Consider the following 25,533-nt stretch of genomic DNA (forward strand, 5'->3'; position numbering starts at 1 on the left):
ACCTGCTTCGGACTCGATACGGCGCTGCTTAAGGTAACTAGTTGAACCCTCGAGAGGGAGAATGAATCGCCTTCAGGAACAGAATGAGATCAAATTGAATGAGTTGTTGCTACTCAAATTTAAATGCAGCCTTTTCCTCTGGCAATTGTCGTTTAGTTTTTGTTGTCAGTTGAGGCCTACGTGGCCTACCTCCATGCCATCAATGAAGCAGCTTTGATATGTTGACGGCAACCAGTTGCATCAATAAGAGGCGCGATCGGCCATTGTCAAGGTGTAACATACACAGACCGAGAAATTTGAGTCACTTCATACGAAGAAATAACCGTGTTGATGAACAGAAAACTTTGCTTACTGTTTTTAACAGTCTGTATGGCCTCGAAGATTCTTGCTGCTCTGGCTGGATGCTGCCATCACCTATTGACCACAGGGGATGACCTCCTCCATAATATCCTTGAAATGTTGGACTATCCTTAGAATGGCTGTTTCCAGTCCACCTTGAACAGAGCATGGTGTGAACCGACAGGCTTTAGGACCTTTCCTACAGTGTTCGCATGGAGGTGAACGTGGCACAGATTCTATTTCACATCAGGAACCGTTAGCATATGTGTACTTCCAAATTGGACTTTGGCAACGATGGGTCTGAAGCCAGAACGGGAGACTTACAAATGCGTTAGTCCAACCAATACCCATGCAGTTCGAAACTCCGTTACATTCAGACTTCAAACAGTCCCACGGCGTGCGGTAAACGGCAGTCGAGATTACCTTCTGTCTTGTGTTCGTTGTGGCCACGCCGCACCTTCGCTCATACTCGACGCCTTCGATGGAGAATCTGTCCGCGCATTGCCTGCTGCCACACATACCTTGCCATGACATGGTCTTGCACTCGGCTTGCTGCGGAGATTCTTGCTGGTTGTTCTGACTCTGACCCTGTTGATTTTGGCATTGTTGTAGTTGCTTTTCGATGGCGGATTTCGAGGCATCACACTGCGTTCTAGCATCGGTGAGCTCTCGAGACTTTTCTGCGTCGCATTGCGTTCTAGCGTCGGTAAGCTCCCGAGACTTGTCGCTATCACACTGCGCCCTAGCATCCGTAAGCCCTCGCGCCTTGTCGGCTTCGCATTGGATCTTCTCCTGTGTAAGCGTGGCCGCCTTCGTCTCAAGTGCCGACTTTTCCTGATTGCAACTATCCCCCGCCTTCCTGACATCATCATTACAATCAGTCTGAAGCTTTTGTTTCTCCCTCTCGCAGAGGGATGTCATCTGGCTCTGGATGGCGTCTTTCTCTTTCTCGCACTCGGCTGCGTTCTGGCGGCCACTCCCGCCTGATATGGAGCCATCGAAAGCATCATCCGTCTTGACGAGGAGTATGGAATCGGTCATATTGCCATTTACGGGCTTGAAGGCAGCGTTCGTGCTTATATAACATTTTCCCATAGTCCAGGCTGCTGCAACACACTGCGGATCCTGGGCGCATGCCTGGGCGCAATGAGCAGGCGTACGAGATATGATCGTACCCGTGTAAGGGCTCGATGGCCAGGATGCACAGGTATATTCGAATGTGCTACCACTGATGACACCTTTTCCAGAAGATGTTTGCGTAGGGCAACACGACTTGTAGCTTGGGGATGAAAGACAGCTGCCGTTGTCGCCGGTGAGGGGCGCCTGCTCAGCTGCTAAGACCCAGATGATGCTTGGAGCAACGACGAGTGTGGCCAAAGATAGGTGCATAGTAGCGGATCATACAAGAGAAGCAGTTGAGATTGAGTAAGGTAAAGTCGGACCAAGTTCAGCCGAAGAGAATAAGGTGGATGCTAGGTGCGTCTGAGCAGGTCTCCAATGAGTCTGCACAGGTGGTCAAATTTATTCTTTTGGGAACACTTTGAGAAGTATTCACAACGACACTCGTGAGTCACCTCATAAACATACAGTTCTCTCCGACACTAAAGACACAACACACAACCTGCCAGAAAGATACATCGACCGTTCATGTGTTGCGTTCTGTTCAAAGATACCGACTAAATCGACGCATCATCTTATATTACGCTAAATTGGAAATGGCTTCTTGTCTTACCGGTTTTCCAGACCAATATCGGTGATAATTGAGGTATCAAACCTCTGATTGGTGACCATTGAGCATCTATTATTGACTGATTCAATGGTAGGCCACCATGGCGATGAAATTATGGATGCAGCCAAGGCGATTAGTCTTACTGGATTCATGACTGTCTCTCCACCGAGATGGACTCTCAAACGCCACGATAGTTTGCGTTGAGTTGCGATCGCCATCATAGCATGGCATAAATTCCGAATTGTCCGACTGTCCGACCAGCCGGCACTTGAAGCCTATATGGTAGGATAACAACCTTTAGCTTCATGCGTGAGCTTCAAAACCATTATCCGAGAAACTTGAAATCTCATCCGGAAGTTCATAGAGCATTGATATCGTTTAACGCACTCATAATGATGTCACCGAAAGATTGAGGTTTTTGGAACTGTTGTTTCCGGAATTCTACTGAGAGCTCCTGCAGACTGTAGCTCTTGAGCAGATGCAGCCCTCCTCGCCGTCCGCACAAGCCAATTCGCTGAATGGCGTTCTAAATGTCTCACAGATGGCTTGTCGAAAAATTGAGAGCTGTCTGAGGGGAGCAGGAATTTTTTGTGAGGCATTCGGTTAGTTCAAGTCGATAGCCGGGCAACTGGATCGTCCCGTTCCTTGATATTGTCTCAAAATACCCCGCAGCTTCGATCCAAACCGGCGATATCATACGCTCTCAGGAACGATCTACTATCTACGCGGCCGTTTGAAAGACATTCCATCGGCTAATCTCCCGAGATCTTCGAACCAAATCCATGGCTTGGAGCAACGTCGAACACGCGCAACTGCCAATGGGAATGCTGAAAGTCTGCCGCGCTCTGCAAACATTGGCAGAGCTCAAACGTTGCGAAATGGTAAACCAAACGAGAACAAGTCCATCATGAATTGTTTGGTCCTGAAAGCTTGAAATACGGCCGTAGGCACTGTTTGAACCTGCTCGAAGGATCATGTCTCGGTAGATCCCTTATCAAGATAGATGATCTACCCGATAAAGTGTCTTGCCCGCAAAGCCACTGCCACAATGGAAAAGCCAGTATGTCCACAACACTTTTTACCATTATCTCAACGAATCGTATTCGACGGAAGGAACTCCGACTTGTATCGGCTTCTCTGAAGCGACGCTGAAGATCGACATGGCTGTTGACCAACCCGATTAGCGCGTTATCTCGTTGTATTATCGATGTTTTAGCTCAGTCATGTTTGGTACCAAATACATTTGATCACGTCCCAAAAAAGCAAAGTCTTCCACAGCCTCAATGCATTAAGACGGTGGCTTATTGGTCTCACTCCCTAAGACCGTCAACATTCAGTACAGCATAGAGGGGACTTAGAAGAGTTGCTCCTTGCCTTCACACTGTGTCTCTCTAGCCTCAAATATTTTTTTGACTTGGTGTTAATCGCGGAACGGGGTTAACTCTTGAATGTCACATTCAAGAGAGCTCATTTTAGCGGCAAAAAACCACATAATGTTTGCGGATAACTGGCAGGCCTAGATGAGAAAGATTGCAGATCATGACGTATACTTTGCCAAAGAAATGAGCCAGTTTCCTGCTCAGCTGTTGTAGAGGGAGTTCAGAACATTGCTATGTGGGCGGCTTACTGGCCTTGACAGATGGAATTTCCCGCCCTGTCTAAGGCCTCGGAATCATTCCATTCAGCGACTTGTATAAGAGGAGTATCACGCAATCAACGCTGCTGTTTTTCTTTTCTCTACAAGCATCTATCAAGCTCTGGTGTGGAACATTTTCAAAATCTATCACAATGGTCGCTTTTCAAGCGGCGGGCCTTGTTTCTTTTCTCTTTGCACTCCAGGCAGTAGCTGACCAAATACCACTTGGGTCAGCAGTCCGCAACAAATGGACTCTGGACGCCATCAAGCCTCACACCGACCCAGAGTCCGGCCGCGTCAAGTGTTGCCCGGAAGGGACCTTATTCGATGGAAACTCTTGCGTCCTTGGTGTTCCGAGATGCCCAGACGGCACAAAGCTGAGAGGTAGCCACTGCATCTCTGTCACTGGCCCTATCTGCCGGGATGGTGAGACCTTCAACGGGCTTGTCTGCATCACGAGCACTCCACCATCTTGCCCTTCCCCGTCGATCCTGAAAGACAAGGCTTGTGTTTTGGAAACTCCACCGAAGTGCCCTTCTGGCACAGAGTTGGCCGATAAAATCTGTATCTCGACCAAGTTGCCCATCTGCGGCAATGGAGATCGTTTCAACGGCAAAGGTTGCGTCAGCTCCACCCCACCAGTATGCCCTGAGGGCACGAATCTTTCCGATGGAGTATGTATCAGTATCGTGCCACCCAGTTGTCCCGCCGACAGTGAATACGACGAAATCAACAATGTCTGCAACCATCGCCAGTCCCCTCAATGTCCAGCAGGTACCTTCTCCAAAGGAGGCAACTGTATCACTGATGGTGGCCCCGAGTGCCCAGTCGGAACAAGGTTCAGCATCAAGAGAAATACCTGCATCATGAAGACACCGCCATCGTGTCCCCCTGGCGATACCCTAGAAGACACGAAATGTGTCTCTCAATACAAGCCCGCCTGTTCACCTGGGACGGAGTTGTCTGCCGACCAGGCTTCGGGCACTTCACGATGTTGCCCACCACCCCTAAGGTGGGATGGAGACATCTGCTCATACAAAGTTCCCCCTGAAGGATGTCCGGCAGGAACGAAACAGGTCGGCAATAAATGCACGGCCATCATGGTCTTTCCCCCATCATGCCCTCCCGGATTCAAGCTGGACTGCGCCCGATGCATCTCTATAACACCGCCGGAGTGTCCTCCTGGCTCTGCTCGCGATGGGATCACTTGCATCTCCGTAGAGCCTCCCATCTGCCCCGACGGCACGACATTGTCCAACGGGAACTGCATCCACAAGGGCGAAGCCGTCTGCCCCGAGGAAACTCACGTCCAGGGCGACGAGTGTATCAGCATTCAGCCACCCTCGTGCCCCTCTGGAACCACCTTTAATGGACGCGACTGCGCCATCAGCGGCCGGCCAGAATGCGAGGACGGCAGCCACTTCGACGGCGCGGACTGCACCCGAGTAGGGGGTTCCCCTCCAAGCTGCCCTGAGAACACCATCTACGACGGTTCACGCTGCGTATCAGTCACTCCGCCCGCATGTCCCAAGGGATCGTCTTTGAGTGACGGAGCATGTGTCACCGGGCAAAGCCCAGTCTGCCCTGAGGATACGACACTCGTCGGCGGCGAGTGTATCAGAGGTCCGCCTGCCTGTCCAAAAGGCCTCGTCTTGAAGGGTACCACCTGCGTCAGCATCGACCCGCCGGACTGCCCGCCCGGTCACCAGTGGCGTAGCGGCCGATGCCAGGATATCGAGGAGAAAACCTGTCCTCCTGGGTACATCCTCACTGGGGAGGAGTGTATTTCCGATGAGACACCAGAGTGTGACCTGGGTACTCATTTCAACGGAACTGTCTGCGTCGGTGATACTCCGAGCTGTGAGCCTGGAACAGAGTTTGACGGAGAGCGGTGTGCGGCCACCGTGGAACCTAGTTGCCCTCCGGGCACTCACTTCAATGGCCGGATCTGCGAATCTGAGCAGGACCCCGTCTGTCCCACGAACACTACATGGGATGCTGCTTCCAAGGAATGCGTGGGCCAGACCCTGCCTCAATGTCCCGAAGGCCAGAGATTCAACGGGGAGCATTGCACTTTGTCATCGGGAGACTGCATGGAGTTTGAGTACTGCCCTCCGGGAAATACCCGTGGTTTCCTAACCCCAGATTGCGGAAGCTCTTATCCCAGATGCCAGTAACTTCAAAATCCGCTTTAGGGCATGAGATGATTGGCGTGTATAGTGCAAGTGGCGGACATGAAGACTCTTCATGGCATATAGAGCGACTGAGTGGAGAAAAGCCATAGCCTGACTTGTTTGCTTTCCGCTGAGTTTGGAAAGCAAATGGAATGATAGCATTACCTAATACTTTGCTTCTTGCAGCCATCTCTTGCTCATGCTTGTGACTTCAATATGACTATATATGATAGCGATTCGGAAAATTGCTTTTTGCGTAAGTGTGGGAATACAGGCTTCGGCAGAGGAACAATCCGGTACCGCAAAAGCAACAGAATGTTTAGCATATCGCTTGTCATCAGGCCATTTGTTGTGTTCGTTCAAGATTCACATCTACGACTGAGTTTCTCAAGACTCAAGAAACATGCTTGTCGGGGAAAGCAACCCAAGAGAGGTGACGCAAAAGACAGAGAACAAATGAGGCTACAGAAGTGCGCATCTATCAAATGTATCATACTAAGATAGAGAATCAGACACCAAGAAGTGAAACGATTAGACTCTAGCGATATCATTGGATACTAGAAATGTCTCTTGATCATGAATAGTTGCAAGCGAGGCGTATGGATAATTCCCACTGATAATATAGAAAATTCCGATCATTGTATAACATGAACTTCCTACCCTCTTTTCTCACAGTCGGGCGGTATCAAGTCCACTGCTATGATTCAGTTCTTATTGTTGGACGCAATTGATATCATCTTAATAGTGGCTCGTTCTTTTTGCTTCTTTATATACACTGAAAGCCTGTGTCGGCCAGTCAAACAATAATACAACCATGTCTACAACGAGGACGGAATCATATCGAGAGAGGACTACTACGACGATACCTCCAAATGCCTTAAGACTCCATGTTGACTCACGAACAGCTGTGGGTCTGGCGGGGAAATGTTCAAACTCTTCGAAATCTCCGTCCTGCTGTTCTCCCTCGTCCAGATTAACCCCTTACTCTACAATACGCCCTCCGAAGTGGAAATCAACGAATTTTGCAAATGACGTATACATGTCTTCAGGAAGCCTAAAGTCGCAGCAGTCAACACATCCCCGACTCAACTAAGAACCTTCTCACTTGATTATGAGCATGAGATTCTAGAAGGAGTTCAACCTCTCGGAGGCAGAGAAAAGGATCCATGAGGAATGAATCAAAGTGTATGCGGCCTGCAATCGCCGGGGCAATCTCTTTGCGAAAGAGGCCGCTGAAGCAGCTGGGGACAAGGTCGCCCCGGGCCAGCCGCCGCCTCGAAGGTGAAAGGAACGCAAATATACCATTGATGTGGTATTTGGCGTGGCGATCCTTCAATCTTCGTGTCCTGGAGAGCTGGAGGCTACGCCAATCACGAACTGCATTGCGCCGCCTTGGGATGAAGCTATCCCGATTCCCCATTCATTCGTCAACAATGAAGGCCGCGAGATGGAACAGTGTCCGAAGAGCAGGCCTGGAGCAAAAATGAGGATCCCTAGGGAAAGCTTAGAAGACATCAAAGTAGAGAGCTCGTAGGACAGCTCACTCATTCAATGCTTCAGTGCTACATCAAGACCACCTTGTGCGTCGATTTTCTCAAGGAGTTCTAGATCTTTTTGCCCAACGCTTGCGTCTTGAGTCGAGGTTACTTCTTTCCAGAGAACACTACCCACATGGTTGAAGGCCGAGACCCGTTCATAAACTGTCAACTGCGATCAACTTGACTGACCCGTACGCTCTCCCTGCAACATTAGTTCAGAAGACAGTATCCACAACAGACCCAGGGCCCGCGTTTGTCTATTGTCGCCAGCAAGGACATCACCAGATGCTAGTGAAAGTTGAATCAACTGGTTCCGCGGACTAGACTCGCCTTTGTGTCATGGACTCTACAACCTTATCGACGTTCAATTTTCTTCTTTCATTTCTCTGTTTAAAAATGAAAGTCGCAACTGCTGCAGGCATTTTCGAGATTGACCATCCGTATTCAGAGCTCTCTCAACCGGGCAGGCCATTCATAAGGAGCTTGTGTTGCTCTTCTTTGAGGAACAAGGACTAAACACACAATGTCATTGAAGCTTTCATTGTCCAATATAACACAGTGCTTCCATGTTGATCTCAACTCTAGTTCAAGCCGATTTTCTTTATTGTACTTTCTGTCATACTTCTAGTTGCTAGACTGAACTAACGCAAGTTGATTTCCAAACGAGATGAACAAAAGGTTTCAAAAAAAAAAAAAAATGCTACGGCTGTTTTGGAACATCCACAGGCCTCAGTGGAGCTGGTACTGAGGATATGTCCCCTTAAGCTTCAGATAACTCACTCCGACTTCACATTCCACTCAGCGAATTATTTCTTCGAAAACCCACCAAATCAACCACGGGTCCCAGGAAGTCGAACTTATATCAGTGGCCGGGCAAGTCACCTCACCACCTTGATAACTTCCTGCCCGGTTTTAAAGAACAACGCCAACGCACCTGCTGTAAAGCTGCGAGCGCTGTGAGAGCAATCTATCTCCGAAAAAGCGCAGGGCTTGTATCTCCGTTGGACTCAGCTTCACCTTCGTACCAGGGGGCCAGGCACGCCGCACAAGAGCCGGAGATATCTTCCTCGAATCATAGTATAAGGTGATTATATCCTGAGTACAACATCTTGCCCTTTCCTCTCGATACCTTCACTCGCATGCAAGTTGGCCTCACTCAATTTTTACACAGTTCAAGATTCCTAAACGAGTCTCGTGAGCCTCGCTCTACACCTGCTCCCTCGTCACTTATACCAACAACCCTTCCCCATAATCGTCACAGTCATCACCAATATTCACAATGGGTAGTATCATCGTTCTCAACACCATTGAACTCGGTCCCCTGGACCAGATCGCCCCGCGGATTTACGTACGATCGATCTTTGTCTTCGACCAGAATGAGAAGCACACTGAGGAGACAGTTGCCCATCTCAAGGTTCGCTTCGGGATTGCTCTTGCCCGCTGGCCCTTCTTGTCAGGCCACATTGGGCCAGCTAGCAATAGTCGTCGACCCAATGAACTGGAGCTCACCTACGATCGGCTATATCCCCAGATCAACATGGATCAGCGACCAGAAATCTTTGCATATAGCTCAGTTGAGCAACTTGGAGGTCTCGATTACCCAAGTCTCAAGAAGCGTGGAATGCCTCCTTCGTTCATGGACAAGGATATTCTGTCCCTCTCTCCAAACCACCCGAAGCCGGGGGAATCCTACCCTCCTGTTACATTAAAGATCACAGAAGTTTCTGGAGGCGGTCTCTTCGTCTGCTTCTCTACACATCACGCCATCTTTGACGGCGGCTTTATCAAGGCGTTCCTTGAGTATTTTGGCCAGGGCAATGATGAATATCCTGAGTTCGCCTTTCTTGACGAGGCGACTCAACGACCGCTCATGTCCCCTTACACCACCACCACCGATATCTCAAAGGCCACGTTCCCAGAGTACGACTTCAGCCCAAACGACACCGTCACCAGCACCAAGCCCATCTCAGAGAAGCCCCCCAAAGCAGTCTGTGTACTCTTCAGCATCCCGAATAAGACACTCTCTAATCTCCACAGCGAAGCCCTCACCCATGTACGTGGGAGGCACGGCGACAAAGCCTTTGTCTCAAAGGCAGACACCCTCTCCGCCATGATCTGGGTCCACGTCACCAGATCCCGCTTCGCCCACCTCTCCCAGCAGGACCACACCTCCTTCACCACCGCCGCAGATGCCCGCTCCCGTCTATCTCCTCCCTTCTCCCCCGGGGCATGGGGCAACGTATACACACAGACCACCAGCGGCCAGGTAACGGTAGAGGACCTTATCCAGATCTCGACCTCTGGCACCCTCCCCTGCGACGCCGTGCCTGCTATCCTCGACGCCTCCTGGCGTGTTCGCCAGGCCGTCAGCAAGGCGAGCACGCCGGGCTACGTCCCCGCTCGGATCGCCCTCGCCTCGTCCCTTCCTGACCCCACGATGGAAGGCAAGGCCTTTACGAAGGCGCTCCAGGCTGGCCATGCTGGTCTTGGCTGCAGCGTCTGGACGCATATGGGTGCTGATGTGGACTTTGGCATCCCGGGCACGGGGGGCAAGGCTGACTACGTGCGTAAGACGTGGTCTGCGAACGACGGTAGCATGAATATCATGCAGCGTCGTGGGATTACCAAGGGTGATGCCCCTTGGGAGGTTCTGCTTGCGCTCAGAGAGGACGATATGGAGAGGATCTGTGGGCCGAATGAGCTTGGTCGCTGGGCGTCTACTTGGTGCGCATAAGTATGAGAGATGTGGAGATTTCCGTTCCGGGGGAGAATAAGGGGGAAAACGGACGATAATTGGGACGAGTCTTCTCCTTATTGCTTCGTATGAGGATACCTCCAATGACAAGATGAATCGCTATATTGGTAATTGCGGTAAGGATGGAGTTATTGTGTTGCTTTGGCGTAAGCATTGTCCGGGCTCATGATATCGACAGAAAAGGAGTGTTCAAGGCACCTCGGGACGTGCTGCGTGACTTGCGCCACGCACTGGACTGCCATTTGGCGTTTTTGGGTTGCTTGATGAGGAAGAGTCAGATACCTGTCACTTCATGACATTAGGGATTCAGGAGGAAAGAATGAGACATTGGGCCTTTCTAAGCGACAAAGGGAAGCTTGTTCGTATTCTTCTAATTACTTAGGCAAGAGGGCTTGGCTCTCAGACTAAATAAATAATGAGAATTGCTGTTGATAGAATGATGTTCCATCCTACCGTAATATGAATGTCATGGCTTAGACTCTTTACCCAGCCCGAATAGCTTGGGTATTATCCTTGATTTCAAATATGGTCGATTGAGAAGGTGAAGAATTACCCACAACGCTCCTGATAACCCGTTGCCTAGCTTTCAAATACTACCCAAGAAGTTTCGGCAGAAAGATCTCATGGGCCTGCTTCAATCTTGGGTGTCAATCGGAATATGGCAATCACTGAATGATATTCCTAGACCTCATCGAGACTCTTGTCGTGGAGAATGGGGTGACCCGCGACATGGAAGCACCCAATCAATGCAGCGTGGCATTCGCGATATTCTGATAGGCCGAAACGGGGGCTAGAAGTAGGGTACCCTTCTCCAAGTAACACTCGAGTAGTAACTATCTTCATCGACTCTTCAACCATAGCCATTCCCGACGCTGGTGTTGCCTCAGATACCGAGTGTTCACAAGTCAGTCGAGCCTCGGCTGATTGTATTTCCATGATCTTCAATGTCGGAGTCACTTGCTACAGTAAATGCTCTGCATAAGGTAGTATGTTGCATCCTTGAGAAATGCCAGGCCTAATACTTCATGCCATGCACTGGTTGCCATAGCTGCCAAAAACAAAACCCCACTTTCTTCGAGAAAAATTCGACTGCAGGATGTTTTTTTCTTGCTCTCTCGCCCACTTGTTCCAATCGGCAGCCCCAACGAGGTGGAGCACCTAATCATATCAACCTTTAGGATTCATGCGGATTGGACTTTTGACGTCTGAACCAGTCTCCGATGTCCCGTGGTCTGATCGGGGTCTCCGGGAGAATGATCGGAGCGAACAAGCCGGATCGGGGCAAGCCGAGTCGTGACGCCATTTGACTTATCGGGTGCGGTGTGGCCGTGCTTGTGCTAGGTTGCCTTTCCCCCCGGTGAGAGGGAGGGAAGAGAGTTATGAACTGATGACTGATGGTTGGCGAGGGGGGGACGGTTCCCGCATTCCCCGGCTGGTGCTGCCCGGTTGACTTTTGATTTCGTCAGTGGCCGTCACCCCACCTTGGAAGCAAAGACCGTCTGTGAAAGTTAATATCATGACCGGGGCGCTTCCGCGGGAGGAAGCTTGAGCTGCCTTATCTAGACCTCCTCTCTCCCACACTCAACCTCATACTCATACACACAACTTTACAACCTCACACTTTACCTCACTTCACCCATCACCATCTCATCAACATACCTCCCAAACCTCAATCCAAAGCTACAGTACATTGAAACCACAAAGACGATTCAAAATGACCCAACAACTGCCCACCGAAATGCGCCGCTGGCAGATCCCCGCCCCAGGCGCCTTCATCAAAGACCTCGCCCTAACCACCGTCCCAACCCCGTCCGCCACGACCCTGAAACCAACCCAAGTCCTCGTCCAGGTCGTCGCCGCGGGCATCAACCCAGCAGACTATAAGCTCCCAGACCTAGGCCTCGTCGCAAAAGCAATGGTCTCCTTCCCCCGCTGCCCAGGCATGGACTTCTCCGGCCACGCCGTCGCCGTCGGCTCCGAGATCACCGACATCGCCCCGGGCGACCTTGTCGTCGGCCGCGTCGACCCCCTCGGAAGCCACGGCTCCCTGAGCGAGTACCTCGTCGCCGAGCGCGACGGCGTAGCCGCTTTCCCCCACGGATCCGGGGCCGCGGAGAGTCTGGAGCAGGCTGGCGCCGTGGGCACGGCGGGCCTGACGGCGTACCAGACCATCGCGCCGTACGTCAAGGCGGGCGACCACGTCTTCATCAACGGCGGCTCGGGCGGCACGGGAACATTTGGTATCCAGATCGCGAAAGCGCTCGGCTGCACCGTGACGGTGTCCTGCTCCACCGGCAAAGCATCCCTCTGCAAATCCCTCGGCGCCGACGAGATCATCGACTACAAGACGTCCGACGTCGTCTCGACCCTCCGCGCCAAGGGCAAGGTCTTCGCCGTCGTCGTCGATAACGTCGGAAACTCGCCGCCGAACCTGTACAAGGCGTCTGACGATTTCCTGCTCGAGGGCGGCCACTTCAAGTTTGTGGGCGGGGCGGTGTCGTTTGCGCAGGTGAGCAGTCTTGTGCCGAGCATGTTCTTGCCGGGTTTCCTCGGGGGCGCAAAACACAAGTTTGAGGCCTTCATGACGAAGAATGCGCACGCGGATCTGGTGCAGATTGCGGCGTGGATGGCGGAGGGTAAGGTGAAGACTGTGGTTGATTCGACGTACGAGTTTGAGGATGCCGTCAAGGCGTATGAGAAGCTCAAGGAGGGCTCGGCGGCTGGTAAGATTGTGGTGAAGGTCGCGAAGAAGGCTTGAGCGGTTCACAGCTGGGGGATGGGGGATTCATATCTCTGGAATGATGTAGAAGAAGAGTGGGGGATGAAGGGTAAACAGGAAAATTGTGCAATCCTTCCATACGGTTGATATGGAAGAGATGGCTGGGCAGGTTGCTTCTCTTCCTATGGCGTTTTCGTGGAGTTTATGTGCAGTCGCGCAAAGCAAGGTCTATCTTGGTTATTGGAAAGAATAGATGTTAATCAATAAGAGAATTGTCTCGTAGTAAACTACTGTCGTCAATCGATTGAGTTTCTCGACCAGTAAGCACTAATGTATGCACCCCATCTTCATTTCAATCCGCCCTATTGCACGGTGATTGGGCACGAGCCAGTAAGCCGGCCAGTCGGTTCATCTCATCCCTCAGTCGGACTTGGCGTAAGGGATCTCCCGTGTCGAAACAGCAGATAAATTGTTTGCGCATAGACAGATGGCCCGGGGTTAAAGTGATGAGAACTAGTTCATTATCAAACTGCAATTTGAAAGATTTTCTACAGGTAAAGGGGTGAAATGATTGTTCATTTGCGGGTATCTCATGAGCTATGTTCTATAAAAGAGGTCGTGGCCGGCAGCCATTTGCCTTCCTGTATCCAGTCGCAGGTTGCTTGAGACACATCTCAGCAATTTTTGTCTCGCATTTGCAGGAAATGGTGTAGTCCCTAATCCGGACTTGATCTATCCACCTGATGGATTTCGAGCCACTCTCGATAGAGCCAGCAGCGTCGATTCTTCAACGACCGACGATCGCTTGGGTCTCGATTTTGCCGGGCAGGCTCTGTGTGAGAAAGAATTATCACATCAATGACACCTTGGCGTATGACGTGATCCAACCACCAAGGTGACGGCGACAAGAGTGATGCCGAATATGCTGGAAATTGTATTGGTGTGAGCCTGGGAGAATGCCTCTCACATGGCTCACACGTTCAATGGCCCAGGCTGCTGCCACGGGTTGGTCGAAGAGTTATCGTGCAACAGGCGCAAAACCGTATCGGCACTTTCAGCCCGGCCGATCTTTGTGAGATGGGTGACAATATCCATGGCCATTGTCCTCAGTCTTCTAGGTAGACGACCGTCGCCTTCCAAAGTGCCTCGATCGTCCAGGAACCAACGGAGCACAGCCAGGGCCCCCGTGTGATCTGGGTTTGTAGGGTGATGGAGGTCCAAATGTGCGCGGTCGAGTCTGATAGTTTTGATCAGGGGTCGTTGGTAAGCAGCGGTTCTAGCGAAGGATTCGTATAACGGCGCGGAGGGTAGCGGTCGCTTCCACGCATCGACTGTGGCTTCCCAGGAAAGGTGGCGGAAGGGTTGCCAGAGAATCTGAGGAAGTTGAGAATTCGCCTTCCAAGTGGTTTCTGCTCTTAGCATTGTTGAGAATGCCGTGTCTAGGCTGCGGTCTTCCAACCTAGACTTCGCCCGCACCAAGTTGGCGACTAAGAATCCCACTATCTGGCTGGAACCGTCCACAGGTCCTTCGCCGCGAACTAGTCGGTCCGCCCAAGTCCACGCAACCTCCTCCAATCCCTCTGCAACCATAAATGTGAGGAGCTCACGGCTTAATCCGACGTCTGCGAGAAATTCTAGGTTCCGTTCCTGGCCAGATGACCTCAACCACTGAACTACCCGCAAACCAGCTGCAGATGCCGCCATTGAATCCTCTACTGAGAGAGTACTGGATTGGAGAATCTGTAGTCGTTTCGCCTTCAGACAGCCTTGTGCCGCACGATTTGTCATCATGCCTCGCGATACTGCCTCATCGAAGACGTCCATCGGATCTCTAGGACTGGGAGTTGAGGAGGGGACATTGCCGAGCTGAGCGCCAATTTTGAATAGCGGATTGGAGAGAATGGAACGAAGATGTTGATCGGTCGGGCGAGACGGAGAGTGTGTTGAAGAAGTCGCTTTGGCTGCGGACAAGTCGGTGGCCTCGGGGGCGAAGCCATGCTCTTTGTCGAGGTTCTTGCGGAAGGAAGTCTTCAAGACATTGAGAAGCTTCTTGGACTGCTTCGATGAGAGGGGTAGCGGTTGGTGAATCGAGGGAATGGCATTTTTGATAGAGCTCAGAGGCTTTGTGGCGAACATTGTGAAAGTCGTATCGTAGGATTCGAGCTATCGGAATGGCTCTGGCGGCACAGACGGCCCTTCGTGATGTTGTTGCAAGAATAGACAGTGGCCGATGGTGCTCGCCGGAAGTGCGGGAGAACGGAGTGGATATCTCTCCGCGCGGAGTTGGCGATCCCAGAGAAGGGTGATGTGATGGGGTGCTTGGAATGTCAGGTGGAAGTACGAACTGGTAAGGCAGGTCAGATACGCATCATCGTGGTGCCATGGAGTCAGGTTGCCCGCAGAGCCGGGCCTCCGTCATGCCACTGACGGGTCATGTGACATGGATAATGCGGAGATGGTCCCCTTTGACACCTGAGGCAGATTTATTAGGGGCCCTGGACCTCCACTCCACACCAAAGCTCAGGGCAGAGATCGGGTACGTATCGAAAGCGTGGGGCAACCTAATTGCGGGCTCTTGGCTGTCTTTCTGAGTGGCCAGGAGACGTGATGGAGAAGCTGTTTCCTCTCTGATGAGGGCAAGTTCTGTGTGAAAAGGTCTAGAGTTTGTGATCCAGGCTCTGGTAGCGAATGTTTTGCTTGGTCGCCCACGGTCCGCCACTGTCGCTCGAGGTTTCGCTTGTATCGGTTACTTGACTGGTTATCCGTTCATCGAAAGTCACACAAATTACCTTCCATTCAAGCTTCAGCTCGCCATTGACCACGGGTGGCTCTGAGTGACGAATACAGCCTCGTGACTGAGAAAGTATGACCTGAGTCGACCAGGGTGTCTTTCTCCTCGCAATAATGTACGTAGTAGGGACGAAAGCTTAAGGGCTGGTTGCGGGAGGCAGTACCTCGCAATAACGCGACAACGCCATTGTGTATTGGCATGTACCTAAATACCACAATATGATGTGAAGCTGGATGATAAAACAGTAGAATCCGAAGAAGACACCGACGCACAGAGGATCTCGGCCAACGCCGATGGGCAGAGCAAACAACTAGGAATGCTATTCCCTGCTGCGAATTGAGTTGAACGAAAATGACGATGCTTTTTTCTAGAAACAGCTACTTGGAGCTCCCTGACTTGCAACATTCCTGGCCTCGGCTGTGGCACTGTCAGGTTTTGCTTTGTTACCTGGTTGTCACTGAACAGCACTCCTTGGGGGGAATAATAATAATAATAATAATAATTGGCAACTTGACCAGGCGCCTCCGTTGATTGTTTTCGTTGTTTACAGACTGATGCATTTGTTCAACGTTCATGTTTGGGGGTTTCTTGGAACCTTGAGGCCAATCCATGGAAGTGAGCTGAGCTGGAGCAAAGCTATCCTTCAATCTGAGGTCCAAGACTAGACATGACTGCTCCAAGGTACTTTCTTACCTCACCTTCTCCCTCCACAGATAGAAAAAGATACATGAAGACTTGAGCAGGTAAGGCACCACCAGCCAAGGAGAAGGTCCCCAAGTCAGGTACCTACCGGCAGGAGCATAGAGAAACTTTGCTTAGGTACTTTCCTTGACGATGGCGAAGCTGGTGCAACCGTGTCCATATACTCGAGGGCTCACGTGTTTTCTGCGTCCAAGTAGGTATCGGTACGCAGCTCAGCCCGACGATTGAGGCAGTGGATCTGCAATGCCCCGCTAAAAATCACGACGCGCTAACCATTTGCGGATCGAAGGGGGCGTCATTCGCTGCAGCCGGTCGCTCAGGCCAAAAAACCTTAGCCTGACTGGATCAGAAATGGGGGCAACGCAACACAGCAAGCAACACCAGCAAGAAGGAAGCAATGCAAGAAAAAAAAAGAGAAGAAGCACCGAAATTCGTGGAGGTACATACCATCTGACGATACGTACCCTTAGATCTCACCTGCCTCCCACCTCTCCTCTCCTCCCCCAACTCTTGTCCCCTGGCCCAGCCAGGGCAGCTTGAAAGTTGACGGGGAACCTTGGTACTGTACGTACTTAGGTAAGGTACCTTGCTTTACCTTACCTAGGTTACCTAAAGTACCTTACCCTACGGCGGCCGTGCCCCAACTGGGCTTTGCTGCTGCCAATTGTGACTGGAACAGCTGCCACAGCGAATCTGACGGGACCCCAGCTGCCAGACTCTCGCTACCTAAGGTACCTTACCACATCAGGTACCTGAGCAGGTACCTTACCCAAAGGTCGCCTGCTCCTGCGCTTTCAGGTTGTGTGCTGCTCTGCTGGGCGCCTGGGCAAAAAACCTCCCTTTGAACTTTTCCCAGTGCCCCAGTGCAATTGCGTCTGCCTCTGCACAAACATTCCACATCCATCCACCATCCACACCTCGTCTTTCTCCCACCAACATCCACCACCACCCAAACCTCACTTGTCTCGTCTCGTCAGCCACGATCACGACGACGTCGTCTCTCCCACCTTGCGGCACCCTTTTCTTTTCCTACTTCTTTTTTTCTTCCTGCTCATCATCGGCCAGAGTTCCGCAACTGAAGAAACCCCCACCCCCCACCAAAGCTGTCGTGTCGATACGGGACAGTAAATAATTGATTCCCTCCAATTTTCCCATCGTGGAAAACCCCTCCCCTCATACAAAGAAACCCAGCAATGTCTGAGGTACAGACTCGGCCTGCCGCCTCGCGCGGCAGAGGCTCTGCACGCGGTGGAAGAGGTGGTTTCGCCAGCCGGGGTGGTCGCACCTCGGGCAGACCCAATGGCGACAAGTTTGACTCCAACGCCGACGATGCGTTTGAGGACCAAGGCGAGCTCGGCGAGCTGAAGAAGCAATACGGATCCAAGGCGCCCCTCATCAAGGAGCTCTTCCCCGATTGGTCTGAGCAGGATATTCTCTACGCTCTTCAAGAGACGGATGGTGATGAGAACCTCACCGTCACCCGCATTGCTGAAGGTATGTGAGCGCACGGCTCCTGCCTCGTCAGGCTGCTAACCAAACCCTTCCCGCGCGACGAATCGACAATCCATCAATTCCCCTCCCTCTTTCCCCTCAAGCACTGCTCAATCGCATCGCTTTGGTGCTCTCAGCTAATCAAAGATTGTTACTCCTAGGCACCATCTCCCAATGGGGCGAAGTCACGAAGAAGGCTCCCCGCTCCAAGGCCAAGGACTCCACGACCGCAGCCTCGAACATCGACTCATCCAACGCTAGACCCACTCGTGGCGGACGCAACGTCTCGGAGGCTGGTCGCGGTCGCGGAAGAACTGCTGAGAGAGGAGGTCGCGGTGGCCGGGGCAGGGCCTCAAACACAGTAGCTACTAATGGCTCTCGCCATAACAAGGAGAATGCTCAGCCGCTCTCCGTTCCTACCGAAGAGTCGAACGCATGGGATACCCCGAAGCTGGACGTTAAGGACGCACCCGCCGAGGACCCCTGGGCCCCCAAGGAGACGACCGAGAAGGCTGCAGCTCCTGCTCCCACTCCCGCGGCCGCCGCCGCTTCAACCGACGCGCCCAAGCCTGCCGCCGCCGCTCCCAAGACGTGGGCTAGCATGCTCCGTCAATCCACCGTGCCCAAGGTTGCCCCGAAGCCGCCCAAGGAGGAGCCCGCGCCCAAGCCCGCCGAACCCATCGAACCCCTTCCTCCTGCCGTCCCTGCCGTCGAACCTACACCCGAACCTGAGCCCGAACCCGAGGCACAGCCTGAGCCTGTTGCTCCCGTCGAACTCCCCGTGGAACCCGCCCATGAAGAACCAGCTCCTGCAGAAGTACCAACCGTCATCGAACCTGAAGTGGTTTTGCCGCCTTCCAAGGACCAACTTACTGAGACGAATCTTGAACAGGTCGTCGACGAATCGCATCCTCCCGCGACTGCTACCGTCGCAAGCACCGCCGCCGATTCCTGGGATCCTCGCCACAACGCTGCGAGCGCTACCGCGACACCTTTGTCTGCCTCCCAGCAGCAGCACCAGCCCATCCGCCCTGCTGTTCCCACTACTAACAGCGGTTTTGCCGCTTCCGCCATCAAGGCCACCACCGAAAGAGGATCCCGTACCCCGAGCTACCAGCGTCGCGTTCTTGACCAGGAGGAGGCCGTCCGCATGCCTGGCAACCGTGAGGTTGACCGGGCTGCCGTCCAGTTCGGTGCTTTCAGCTTGAACGAGGATGATGACATTGATGGTGATCGCGAAGAGCCGGAGACCCGGACCCAGCCCCCCGCTGATTCTCCTGTCGCTCACCCCCGAACCTCTCTTCCTCCCGCTCCTCAGCAGGCTCCTGTTCCCGAGGCCATTGGCACTCAGAAGCCTGCTCCTGGCCTGCCTCCTCCTGCTGCTGCCACCCCTACCGGTACACTTGCTTCAACTAGCAACGTCACCGACTTTGCTAATGCCCCCTTCTCAGGACCCGCAAGCGCTGCTCCCCAGGCGCCCGCCGCTCAGGGTATGTCCGCTTCTATGCCAGGGTTACGTAGTCTTACCTGTTCAAAAATACTGACAAAAGCTTCAGTCCCTCAACCTGCCGCTGCTGCCGCCCAGCCTTACTCCCGCTTCGGCCAGGCTGGCCCTCAGGAGCCCTCGTCCTTCCCCCAAAAGTCGATCGATCCTTTCACCCAGTCAAACAACCCCGCTGCCTCGCAGACTCAGTTCGACAGCTTCTCCAACCAGCAATCGCAGCAGAGCCAGCAACCCGGTGGAGCCTTCAGCTCTGCTCCCAGCGACTACTCCTCCTACTACACGGCGGACCAACAGAACCGTCCCCCTTACAACTACTACAGCCAGCCCTACGGCCAGCAGGGAGCTCAGGGTCACCAGGACAACCTGTCTTCCCAGCAGAGATCTTTCGGTGGTTACAATGCTTCGCAGGCTGATAACTTGAGCCAGTACCCCCAGAGTGGCGGTCTGCAAAACCAGTCTCGCTACGGAGGCGTCACGAACGATGCCCAGAACAGCGGACACAGCACCCCGAACCCCACCGCCCAAAGCCAGCAGGCCGCCAGCCAGGCCTCGCAGCCTCAGTCTCACGGCCAACAAAGCTACCCCTACAACAACCACCCCTACTACAACAACGCTTACTACTCGAGCTACATGGGCTACGGAAACCACTACGGTCAGCAGGGAGGATATGGCGGTGCTCCGTATGGCGGCAACAAGGGATACGGCGGCCACCCCGGATACGGCATGTCGCCCCAGGGCCCCTACGACCACGCCTCGTCCCCTGCTGCTGGCTTCGGCCAGTCATCTCTGCACCGCGCCGATAGCGGTCTGAGCTCGGGACTTGGAGGTGACTTTGGCGGCCGCGCTGGTTCCGCTCAGTCTGGAAACCAGCCCGGCCTGGCCGGCAGTGGCTTCGGCGGTGTTCAGGACACCTTTGGCCGTGGCTCCTCTTCGTTCCAGAGCCCTGCTGGACAAGGATTTAACAGCACCGCCCAGTCGAACGCTGCTTCTGCTAACGATGATTTGAAGCCTTTCGGTGAGAGCAAGCCCGGTGCCGGTCCGTCGCCTTCTCTCGGCGGCGCTCGCCCCGGCTCGGCCACGAACACCCCTTCGGGCCAGACTGGTCTCCCCCCGCCCCAGTCCGCTTCCCAGATGGGTGGCTACGGCGGTTACCCCAGCCATCTTCAGGGCCACAACCTGCACGGAAACAGTGCCTACGGCATGGGAGGCGCCTCCGGCGGTCAGCACGGCAGCGCTCCGTTCGGATCCTACGGCCAGCAGGGCGCTTACGGTAGTGGATACTACGGTAGCGGCGGCCAGCAACAGCAGCGCGGCGGTTGGGGCGGAAACTACCACTAGGAAGGTAGTGGTCGTCGGCCATCTCACCCACGTCATTACGGTGGAATGAGAGGTGGCTAAGGCCTCGGTGCCCCCAAACACGTCGTTAGCTGTTTACAAGACTCTCTCTCTCTCTCTCTTTGGGCCTGCAGATGGTTATAAGCTGCAGGTGGCAAGGATAATTCATGCGGTCTCTTTCTACGGGGAAACTTTCTTCTCTCTACTCATTACCCAAGTGTATGGTCTTCGAGCGTGTACGATCTATCAACAAAAAAAGAATCAGGGAGGGGAAACACTTTCGGATGGTCACCGGCCGCAACGGAACTGTGTTTTTTGTTTTCTTTTTCGCGATGGGAAGGTCTCATCAGGCTTTTCTAAGAATGATAGCCGGCGGCGTGGTGGTATGCGGCCTTGAAAATTCGATTGAAATGACAGATGGAACGGATCCGGTGGGAGGGTTGGTCGTTGGTCGTTGCCCAATGGAGGGCCAAATACTGAGATTGAACTCCTTGGAAAGGGAGCACGATAGCCAATGAAGACACATGGCACATGACATTTTTGTCTTGCAAAATACTCTTTCCAACTGATGTGTGATGTCTTTAGCGCTTTTTCTTCGTTATGTTGTCCAGCATCCTCGACCGAGCCTATGGTTGTTATCGAACGAATGTGGCCTTGCTACCCTTTTGGCTCTGACTTGAATATCGCGGGATTGGCAGTTCGCGGCCAAGTAATCGATCCATTTCCCCGCGCTATTAGGTAGATATTGGAAAGATGTGTTGTAAGGCATTCCGAAGTCTAGAGTGAATGGGGACGATTTTCAACTATATCCAATCCTGTACCCCGAGACATTATTGAGATTTGGGTCATCATCCTTGGATTAGCCTTATGAGCCCGCCTGACGCATATAGATAGATTTATCCTAAGATTCAAGTGAACACCAGTCATTTTACACCACAGTGGATATGGTATTCTCATAAAGAAAGTGCGAATGCCATCAAGATGCTTCTATTCTTGTAAAAGTTGTCGAAAATTGCCTTACGCAGCCAGGCTTATATGTGTGCGATGCGGGGTGTTCTTGGCATTGGCAATGCTCATGGCGGCCTCCGGTCTTGGCGAAATGAGATTACGTCTGTGACTGTCAGGCATTCGACCGACCGCGGTGCCAGCCTGCTGGTCATGCGCCATTTCCGACGATGCGGATTTCCTCGGCTCCTGAACGTTGCCTCTTTTCTCCCTCAACTGCATCTTTGCAAAAGACTTTGACCCTGCGCTTTTTCTTTGCTTCGTCATTGTTCGTGTTCGCGCCCACATATACATCCCCGCCGTTCGAAAACTACAGCCGTTGATATGTGGAAGCCAAAGCTTAATTTCATCTCTCTTCACTGTAAGTTGCGCCCTTGCTCTCCGCAAACGCGAGCGAGTCCTTTTTGGCCTTGTTACTCGTGTTTGTACAGCGACAACGACACCGTCAGGGTTGATGATTGAGATGAGCTGACTGGGTTCTATTGAATATCCACAGACACGTGGATTTTGTTCTGTAGTCTCCTCTCATGGGTGATTCTGTATCCGTACGGCAACTTGGCCGCCGTGGACGCCTTCTTCTTCGGCTGCAGTTCGTCGACAGAGTCTGGTTTGAATACGTGCGTGGCCGCATGACCTTCTTGCTCTCTAAAGTTGCGATGACAATCTGACTGTTTGATGATGCAGCATTGATGTGAAGGACTTGAAGACCTATCAGCAGGTGTATATTTACGTGATCCCCATGATCACCAACTTGATGTTTGTCAACATTATCGTCGTCGTGGCGCGTCTGTACTGGTTCCGGCAGCGCCTTCGAAACACTGGTAGGCTCCTAAAGGGTATCACTCTTGTTTACCTAGGCTAACGGCGCCTTCAAGTTCCTTCTTCACTCGGAAGATGTGGCGACCAAGATGTAGAGGCCAACCAGGAGTCGGAAAGCAAGCCTGGCAAGGGAGCTGAGATGCCGTTACAGCCGGAAGCAACTCGTGATCCGGATGACAATTCTGCTCCACTACCAGTCCATTCCTTACAGGCACCAAGAAATGAGGATATATCCCACGAAATGGACGACCAGCCCAAACCTACGCCTAGACCGACTAACATTACTTTTGACGACAATTTGCCACTGCCCAGGCCTCCTGGTCGTGCGGATACCATTGTTCTTCACGTTCCCGGTCCCATAGATCGCATCAACGGTATGTGCTATGCCTCTTCCTTCAGCTTTCGCTAGCTAAACCAACCCTCCTCTAGGCCAGCCGATCACTGAGATTCCAGTTGGACGTGGTGAGATTGATGGTAGGCACTTGTAACTCCCTATCTAGTAGATAATCCAGTTGAGCTGACGTGGCGAAAAGACACTGATACGATTCGACCTGTTCGCCGGTCATCGGTCGGCTTGTCGAGACGGAGACCGCATCACACCAATGGTCCCGCGATGCGTGCGGCCCTCTCCATCGAGAAGGTCGCTTCTTCGATGCTGGTCCTCGGACGGACAAGACACACCGAGACCGAATCACGTCGCTCCGGAACGTTCAGCCGCTCCCGCACCCTAGATCTTCCCAGACTATCCCAGCAAGCGACCGTCGGGCGGAATTCTCAGTTCTTCAACCTCACCGAACAAGACCGCGAACTTCTCGGCGGCATCGAGTACCGGAGCCTGAAGCTCCTGCTCAGGATCATTTCTAGTATACGCCTGCATAACCCCCCTCGTCCCCCGAAACAGATTTGGCTGATCCAGCGGTAGTCTACCTCGTCGGACTCCATCTCTTTGGAGTCGTCTGCCTCGTGCCGTGGATACACAACGCGCCGTCAAAGTACAAGGACGTCCTGGCCCAGAGCGCGCAGGATCGGACCTGGTGGGCCATCTACTCGGCCCAGACCATGGTCGACAACCTGGGCTTCACGCTCACGCCGGACTCGATGGCGAGCTTCAGGGACGCGACCTGGCCCATGCTCGTCATGACGTTTCTCGCTTTTGCGGGAAACACCTGCTACCCCGTCTTCCTCCGCCTCGCCATCTGGACCATGTCCAAAGTCGTTCCTCGTACCTCGGCCACCAGGGAACATCTGCAATTCCTGCTGGACCACCCGAGACGGTGCTACACGCTCTTGTTCCCCAGCAAGCCGACCTGGATTCTCTTCGGCATAGTCTTCGCCCTCAACTTCATCGACGTTTTGCTCATCATTGTCCTGGACCTCGACAACGCGGCCGTTAACGACCTGCCCATGGGCCCGCGCATCTTATCCGCGCTCTTCCAGGCTGCATCGGCGCGACACACGGGAACCGCGACATTGAATCTCAGCCTCGTCAACCCGGCTGTGCAGTTTAGTCTCTTGTCCATGATGTACATTGCCATCTACCCGATCGCCATCAGCATCCGTGCGTCCAACACATACGAGGAGAAGGCGCTGGGCATCTACAGCGACGACAGCCAGCTCGACGAGAGTAACGGTGCATGGTACATCATGTCTCACGTCCGCAACCAACTCAGCTTTGACCTGTGGTACATCTTCTTGGGAACCTTTTGCATCTGTATCGCAGAGTCGGAACGTATCATGGATCTCAACGAACCGGTGCGTTTTTTCCCAACCCGAACTCAAGTAACCCAATTGCCCTCCCCGATTACTAACACAGATACCCAATCAGGCCTTCTCCGTGTTCCCAGTCTTCTTTGAAGTCGTCAGCGCATAGCAAGTACCCCGACCTCTCCCCCCGTACGCCCCCGTCTTTTATCGCTCACTAAATTCCAGCGGCAACGTCGGGCTGTCCCTAGGACACCCGTCAGTCATGACCTCCCTCAGCGGCGAGTTCACGACGTTCAGCAAGCTCGTCATCTGCGCCATGATGACCCGCGGCCGCCACCGCGGGCTGCCGTACTCGGTCGACCGCGCCATCATGCTTCCCAGCGAGGAGGGCTCCTCGCAGTCCGAGATGGCTAGGCGCGCCGCGGCGGAGCGGGAAGAGAGATATCTCATGACCGACAAGCGCCACAAGCTGCTTTACACCAAGACTAACCATACCATGTGAAACTAGCTCAAGTGATCAGCCCGTCCACTGGCAACGGACTTTTTTTTTTTTTTGGACCGATTAGGAAGGTGAAATATCAGGTTTGATTCCTGTTCATTTCTACAAGCGGCGAGACTGGCTACTAGATTGATGAGGTGGATTTTCTCCACCATTACAGTGCCCTTTAGACTAGATTACAATACCTAGGTACTCGCTCAATATGTTACAAATTCCTCCTACCTTTATGTATCTGCATGTAAATCTTGCCTGGACTAGAAAGTATGCAACGTCTCAAAGGCAAAGGGAACTACCAGTCTCGGTGCCACATATAACGAAGCCACGCATAGGGAGTTACATATATTCATCCGATTTCTTTAAGATGCAACTACCAGTACTCAGACCTTGCCTTCAACGATGGCCGCTCGCATCTGGGAACTATTCTCTGAGTCTTCTTCTGCTACTACGCGTCCTCTGCTTGTTTCCTTACCGTCTTGCCTAGCCACGAAGAACCATGCGGCAGAAACAGCTAACAACGTTCCACAGAGGAGGCCGATGGAACAGGAATAGCTTACTCGGTACGTAGGACCGAATCTCGACTGGTATATCTGAGGACCCTATTCAAAAGTTCGTTAGAAGACGAGAAAGGAGCGAGATGCCGACGAGGATTGCACTTACCACAATGCCCATGAGCTGACACGATGCCTGGAAATTGGTCATGGGTTAGCATGGCTTCAAATCTGGTAGGTAGGGAGCTTGGCTTTCTTACATTGGTCACACCGATGGCGAGGCCTGCGCTCGTTGTCCCCTTCGC

General features: G+C 52.9%; 6 protein-coding genes across 6 annotated transcripts; 4 read left to right on the forward strand and 2 right to left on the reverse strand.

Moving 5' to 3' along the window:
* Positions 1-538: 538 nt before the first annotated feature.
* On the reverse strand, positions 539-1,380 carry N0V96_004311 (uncharacterized protein; the record flags this gene model as incomplete). The annotated part of the gene is made up of 3 exons (XM_065757083.1): positions 539-575; positions 797-815; positions 861-1,380. 3 exons carry the CDS (start codon positions 1,378-1,380, stop codon positions 539-541), a joined length of 576 nt encoding a protein of 191 aa, XP_065614296.1.
* Positions 1,381-8,695: 7,315 nt separating this feature from the next.
* Positions 8,696-10,150, forward strand: N0V96_004312 (uncharacterized protein; the record flags this gene model as incomplete). Its single annotated transcript, XM_053188376.1, has 1 exon — positions 8,696-10,150. One exon carries the CDS (start codon positions 8,696-8,698, stop codon positions 10,148-10,150), a length of 1,455 nt encoding a protein of 484 aa, XP_053054338.1.
* A 1,735-nt stretch (positions 10,151-11,885) lies between these two features.
* Positions 11,886-12,929, forward strand: N0V96_004313 (uncharacterized protein; the record flags this gene model as incomplete). The annotated part of the gene is made up of 1 exon (XM_053188377.1): positions 11,886-12,929. One exon carries the CDS (start codon positions 11,886-11,888, stop codon positions 12,927-12,929), a length of 1,044 nt encoding a protein of 347 aa, XP_053054339.1.
* Positions 12,930-13,862: 933 nt separating this feature from the next.
* N0V96_004314 (uncharacterized protein) lies at positions 13,863-15,026 on the reverse strand (the record flags this gene model as incomplete). The annotated part of the gene is made up of 1 exon (XM_053188378.1): positions 13,863-15,026. The coding sequence occupies one exon, from the start codon at positions 15,024-15,026 to the stop codon at positions 13,863-13,865; it is 1,164 nt and encodes a 387-aa protein (XP_053054340.1).
* A 2,550-nt stretch (positions 15,027-17,576) lies between these two features.
* DEF1 (RNAPII degradation factor) lies at positions 17,577-20,716 on the forward strand (the record flags this gene model as incomplete). The annotated part of the gene is made up of 3 exons (XM_053188379.1): positions 17,577-17,877; positions 18,036-19,364; positions 19,431-20,716. The coding sequence occupies 3 exons, from the start codon at positions 17,577-17,579 to the stop codon at positions 20,714-20,716; spliced, it is 2,916 nt and encodes a 971-aa protein (XP_053054341.1).
* A 2,434-nt stretch (positions 20,717-23,150) lies between these two features.
* Positions 23,151-24,743, forward strand: N0V96_004316 (uncharacterized protein; the record flags this gene model as incomplete). Its single annotated transcript, XM_065757084.1, has 4 exons — positions 23,151-23,400; positions 23,439-24,289; positions 24,363-24,373; positions 24,467-24,743. The coding sequence occupies 4 exons, from the start codon at positions 23,151-23,153 to the stop codon at positions 24,741-24,743; spliced, it is 1,389 nt and encodes a 462-aa protein (XP_065614297.1).
* Between the last annotated feature and the right edge of the window lie 790 nt (positions 24,744-25,533).

This window comes from Colletotrichum fioriniae, assembly GCF_027942845.1.
Source record: "Colletotrichum fioriniae strain IMI 355084 chromosome Unknown scaffold_4, whole genome shotgun sequence".
Lineage (NCBI taxonomy): Eukaryota > Fungi > Ascomycota > Sordariomycetes > Glomerellales > Glomerellaceae > Colletotrichum > Colletotrichum fioriniae.